At 31.6% G+C, this 6,598-nt stretch overlaps 1 protein-coding gene across 1 annotated transcript; it reads right to left on the bottom strand.

The window, feature by feature from the left end:
* Positions 1-1,234: 1,234 nt before the first annotated feature.
* LOC124104625 (olfactory receptor 4K3-like) lies at positions 1,235-2,176 on the bottom strand. The gene has a single exon (XM_046461660.1). The coding sequence runs from the start codon at positions 2,171-2,173 to the stop codon at positions 1,235-1,237; it is 939 nt and encodes a 312-aa protein (XP_046317616.1). The 5' UTR covers positions 2,174-2,176.
* Between the last annotated feature and the right edge of the window lie 4,422 nt (positions 2,177-6,598).

Genomic DNA, 6,598 nt, shown 5'->3' with positions numbered 1-6,598 from the left:
TGCTTTACATAAACAAAATATAAATCTGTGTTCTCTTAAGGAAATGTAACGTATATCTGAATGTTCTCTAGTTATTCACAACTTGAAGATAATAATAAAGGATTAAAGGGAATAACTATTATATAACTTGATGACATGGAATAAGCAGTTAAGGATGATAAGTGAAAGGTATTTTTTCTACCATTTTGTTTTGTTCTTGTATTAAGAAAAAAAATTAGAACTGTATATATTCTATCTGTTGTTCAGAAATTTGCATTGGTCTTATAAAGAGTTTCAATTCATTTAATGTATAATTTAGAAAATTATAGAAAAATATTACATATTTGAGCTTTCGGAACTATTTTTTAAGTGCTAACAAGTACCTACACGTATCTTCATGAATAAGTGTTTAAAGTATTTTTAATTGAAAAATTGAAATGCATAGATGTTTTAAAATATGCTTACTATATATTAACTATGTACTGTCCCCTCTACTGTTACTGGAGTTTGCAAAATTAACCTGCTATGTCATACTTATTTCCCTCGGGGAGATTATATTTCAGGATTTTTACAAAAAAGGTAAATAATAATTTTAATAATACAAATTTTAATCTTTGAGATTGAGATAAACAACAGAAATAATATCAGACTTTATTAATTTATTATTTTATTTTGTAACTGTATTTTAATTGAGTTAATGAAACTCGACACAGAGTGAACTCCATTATTATGTCCTATAAACTTTGTTGTTTTTATGTTACTGTTACTGCAGATTTCTGTTTCATTTTTTCCCTATTAATATTTTAGTGGAAACGTAGGATAAGACAAAAATAATAACGATTGCCTTTTGAGAGGGTAAAGAAAAACTTAAAAGGAGTGTTAATTTACAAAGTAGATTTTTTAAAATGTGGTTAGGATAGTATTCAAGTCAAGTTCATTAAAATGTTATCCATCCATCAGGAAGGATATATTTGTTGAACAAATTTTAGGTTCTTCTTTTTATTTATAAAGACATAGCAAGAGTAATTGGATAATTTTCCCATAAAAAAATTATTTAAATTTGGAATTTGGGGAAGTAATTCAGTGTTCTGCTAGTTGATTATTAAATGTTAAATGCCCTGAGTTATAATAACCTACATACATAACTAGAGGCTGGAGCAATTTGTAGATATTCACTAATTCCCTGAATTTAAACCTATTTTACCTGACAATTGTGGCATCAATTTGAAGTACTTAGAGTGAGTATTTTGGGCAATTAATTATTTCCTTTGGAACTCATATAATAGCTCCTGAATCTTTTCAAAGCCTTTTTCATCTCTTTATTCCTCAGTGTATAAATGGCTGGATTTAGGAGAGGTGTAATAACAGAGTAAAACACAGCTAGAAATTTGTCCACCCAGGTGATGCTGATTGGCCATACATAGATGAAGATGCAGGGCCCAAAGAAGAGCACCACCACTGTGATGTGGGCAGTACATGTAGAAAGAGCTTTGGATGCACCAGTTTTAGAGCTTTGGAGGACAGTGAAAAGAATATATGTGTATGATATCAGCAACAGAATAAAGCAGGTTACAGCAACAACTCCTGTATCAATATTAATTAAAATGTTCAAATTATCAGATTCTACACAGGCTAGCTTGATCACCAGTGGTATGTCACAGAAAAAGCTGTCTATTTCCCTGGGACCACAGAAAGGCAGCTGTATAATCACAGCCATTTGACTCATGGCATGCACAAAGCCAACAGTCCAGGATGTCAACACCAACCCAATGCACCTTTGCAGACTCATAATGGTGGAGTAGTAGAGTGGTTTGCAGATGGCCACATAGCGGTCATAGGCCATGGCCACCAGAAGCACCATTTCACCCCCGCCAACAATATGCACAAAAAGAATCTGGCACATGCAACCTCCAAAAGAAATGGTCTTGTTCTCTCTCAAACAGTCTGTGATCATCTTAGGAGTGGTGATTGAGGAAAGCCACATATCAACAAAGGACAGATTAGCTAATAAGAAATACATAGGGGACTGGAGATGAGGGTCAGTGATTATTAATATCATAATGATGATATTCCCAGAGACGATGATCAGGTAAAGCATCAAAAATATTATGAAGAGTAAGACCTCCATATTCCATGAGTGGCCAAGTCCAAGAAGCAAAAATTCTGAAACTACAGACTGATTTCCTCCATCCATTTTATTTATCTCACCCTCTAAAATAACCTGGAGAGAACAAAAGATTTTTAATTAGTAAGATTGAGAAAGGGCACTTTGTATTTAGAATTTTACATTTACATTGAAATTTAACAACTAAATCTGAAATTGAAAAAAATAACCAGGAAGAGAAATCTTGGCCAAAATAGCATTATCCCCAAAAGCGAAGTTAGCTGCTAACATTCAAAGACACAGGACATGAGATGAGGTTTATATTGCAAATGGTCTACTGAGAGAGTTCTTTCACAAGAAAGTAATGAAGAAAGTAGACAGCAAGGTTGAAAGGTTAGATAGTGGTTATGACTTCACCTGAAAGTAGCTTCAGTCCATTAAAAAAAACAAAAACAAAGCTGAGCATGGAACTAACAATCATTACACTAAATAACAAAAATGAAGTCATTTATTTTGGAAGATGACAGTTAACTGGCATTGAATCCAGCATACTTAAAAATGATGCAAAATTACCATTTCTTCATATTGGGCATAATAATTACTTCAACCCACCATGAAACCTCTTCTATATGACATCATAAATTAAAATTTTAATATATACATTTAAAATAAGTTGTGACAACCTTTATAAGAAAAGATCTCATAATAAATACCTTGAAAGCCAAATAATGAACATGTTGGCATAATGATCTAGAGGCAAAAACAGGTGTACAATTTATCATAAATTAAAAGCTGCAACATAGTAGAATTTGTTTAGTGAACTGAATAGATTAGAAAATAATCAATGTAGATTCATGTAGAAATTTTTTAACCTAAGTGGAAGGCCACTCAAAATTAGGTTTAAACTAATTTAAACTATTTTGAACTCTGAATATTTCATAAAACTTTAGGTTGTCAAAATATTGGCCTTCGATTATATGGTGGACACAAGATACCTTGGCTTTGAAATTTTAGTCTCCTGATCATGAACATCACCCAAAGTCTTATCTATCTATCTATCCATCCATCCATCCATCCATCCATCCATCTAATGATATATTATTTGCAAAATGAGAATTGACTATGACTGAGTGAATATAAACTTTCAGTAAAAACTGATTATTCATCTTTAAATATAATGATGTTGCTTTTATTAATCTCTAAATAAATGGACAAGACTTCTTAAACTGAATGGTGGAAAATAATCATCCATTTTCCTTCCCTTTGGCATTGTTTAAGTGTGTGTATTAACTTATTTTTTTAATATTTATTTCAATGGACTTTTATTTTATTTATTTATATGTGGTGCTGAGAATTGAATCCAGTGCCTCACACATGCTAGGAAAGCACTCTCCACTGAGCCAAACCCCAGCCCATCTTAATTTCTTTTATACCTTCCAATCTCTATGGTGGGGCCAAGGAATGAATGAATAATAAAACCCATAACATATTTTGGCAATATTTTTTCTCTGTCATTTTATTGAAAACTCAGAGATAAAGATAAAAGACAAAGATAAATAGACAAAGATAAATAGACAAAAGATAAATAGATAAAGATAAAATAAAAACAAAATTCTCCTAAATAAATTAAAAAACATATACATTTTCTATGGAAAAAAGGACATATAATAATAGTATTTTTGCTTGAAAATAAAAATTTCTTCTTATTAAAATGTATTTAATTTCTAAGGACAATACATTGATATGGAATATAATAGGTTCATGTCCCCTGAAAATATGAACAATCTGATCTTCATAAGTTAATTTCCTGTAGACACAAAATTTTCCAGGATAAATTTTCAAAAACTACTCTGTACCTGATAAATAAGTTACATAGGTGATAGTTAATGGAGAAAGCGTGATTTTAAATATGTTTGAGATAAAAGATGACTATGTACCATTTTAAAGAAATTACACAGCATTTTTGTTAAAAAATCAAGTAATTGCTATTTTCTGTTAAAAATTTAAAATTGCTATTACTCAAAACACTAGTGGAATAGTTATATTACTATATTAATATTAACCAGTATTTAAGAGAATTAGAAAACTCATCAGTCTTAATTTAGACCTGATTAAAGAAAGTCCCACTTCAATACTTATTGACCTTATGACCTAGTATTAAATCTATTTTTGTTTCCATTTCCTTACCTCAGAAATTAGTAAAATTAATTAATAAAAATTTTGTAATTATGTAAAGAGAACCCTTAACCATACATAAAACCCTTAACCCTTTCAAGAACTCAGAATATGTTAATAAAGAATTACTTCCTTTCTCCATTCTTTGTGGTAAATTTTGACACAGTCCCAGTTTCAAAGCTATGAGCCACAGTTGTATTGGTGAGCTAAACACTTTCTGTAAATAAAATATATACAATTTCCTTTCTTTAAAGGCCTACTATTGACTTTTTGTCTAATCTGATACTCACCTACCTATTCAGTGACCACAGGAGATGCATATGCTACACCTCCTTGTTCTCTAGGAACATAGCAACTCATTCTGCCTTTACATTTCTTGCTCAGGAGCCATTATTCCCATCTTACAGGAACTAAGAGAATAGGATATTCTAATAAAGTATCTTTAGAATTCTCATTTTAAAATAATTGTCATAGAAGGCCTAATGTTAGGTCTGGAATTAATTAAATTGAAAATTTAGGCAAAGGAGAAAAACTGAATTACTCTTTTAGAGAGTATTAAAAGACACCAATAAAAGCATTAATTCCTTCTAATGTAATATCCTTCCATAGGGATTTTTTAACAGTAATAGTATTAAACTGTGTAATATTTTCAATATTTGTATTTTTGCAAGCATATAATAAGACTTAGACAACTTAATATGTTGTTGATGAGATACACAGGGATTTTCTAGTAGCTCTTAATGCCTTCCTTTGTTTTCCAGTCTGGAGTGACCAGATTTTATGTCACTTTTCTTCAGAATTGTGATCATTTTTACTTATATATCTATGATAAAAGTTATCTGACATACTATATACTTTCTGATTAAAAAAACATATATCCCCTTCAAACTCAGGGATCATTAAAACAAGGATAGCTAGAAGCTGCCCATATTGATTGGCAGGCAGACTTGAGAGCATCACTGAGGTAGAACATCTTAGTGTTGTGTATACTATTGTTAAAACCATAGAAATTCCATTAAGAGCAGAATAGAAGGGAAAGTCCATAAATTGACTTCTGGGAAGATCAGAGGCACAGTGGGCATCCTTAAAATAGATACACACAAATATTGTAAGAGTTATCTTAATGGAGAAAATCAGAGAGCTGAGATAACTTACTAAATACTAGGTTTTCTCTCTCCTTCTGAAATGTGCTTTGGATGACATCCATTGCTGGATGGAGACAGTGTCTGTGGAAGTGCTTTCCCTCAGCATGACCTATATTCACCACCTGAAGCCATCCCTTGGGTGAAATTTTCTATTCTTTGCTCTGAACAGAACATGAATCATGGAAATAATTACCTGGACATCTCTTGGGGTTTTCTTTCTAAGAGTGACACCAAGTATTGTGTACTCTTGATGTCAGAACAGAGACAAGATAAACCTCATGCAAATCAAACCAATATTAAAAATTAATAAAGTTATTCATTTGGCCAATAAATACTTGGGAGATGTCTTCTGCAATCTTGAACCATTATTCTGTCTACATAAGCACATTTAATGAAGATTTTATTTCCAATTTCCAGAGAGATCATACACTGAGCAGTGAGACGTATAACCACAAACCATGATATGACACAATGCCTGGACATAAGTCAAGGTAGTCTGAATAGGCAGGTAATCTTGGTCAAATGTCCTGATGTAATTCAGTTTATTCTATGATTACATGAGATACTGGCTTTTTTAAAATGGACATAAAATTATTAAAATATCTTTAAGTTTTAAAAAAGGTCATTGAAGTGAGTTAAAAATACCTCTATTTTAATTTCTTAGCTTTTAATGCAATTTTTGTAGAGCACTGACATATAATGAATTGTTAACATTGAAATGTACAATTTAATAAGCATGGACACATGCATACAGTCATAAAAAGACCATCACCATCTAGAGAGTGACATATGCCTCAGTCCCCAGAGTTCCCTTGTTCCTGGATAACCTCTTTCCAATCCTTCCACACATCCTCCCTCCACAGAAAACTACCAGTCTGTGAACTCAAGTAGTCTGAACTCTTATTAAATCTGACTTCTTTCTCTCTCATACTTATTTTGACATTCATCATGTCAGTGTTTGCATCAATAAAACATTTCTTTCTTTTGCTGAATGCTATTCAGCCATACATAAAGACCAGCATGTTGTCATCCATTCGTCTGCTGAAGGATATTTGTGTTCTTTTCACTTTGGAGATATTACAAATTGAGCTGTTTTATACATCTATGTACAAATCTGGGAAACTTTAAGACTTCTTAATTGAGGATGTTTCTATGGTACAGGATATTCTCTAACTTGGAAAACATCTATGCAACT

The sequence above is a fragment of the Marmota monax genome, unplaced genomic scaffold, assembly GCF_021218885.2.
Source record: "Marmota monax isolate L192 unplaced genomic scaffold, Marmota_monax_Labrador192_F-V1.1 WCK01_AAM20220418_F8-fsc00001, whole genome shotgun sequence".
Classification (NCBI taxonomy): Eukaryota; Metazoa; Chordata; class Mammalia; order Rodentia; family Sciuridae; genus Marmota; species Marmota monax.
This window is presented reverse-complemented; position numbering and strand designations above follow the sequence as displayed.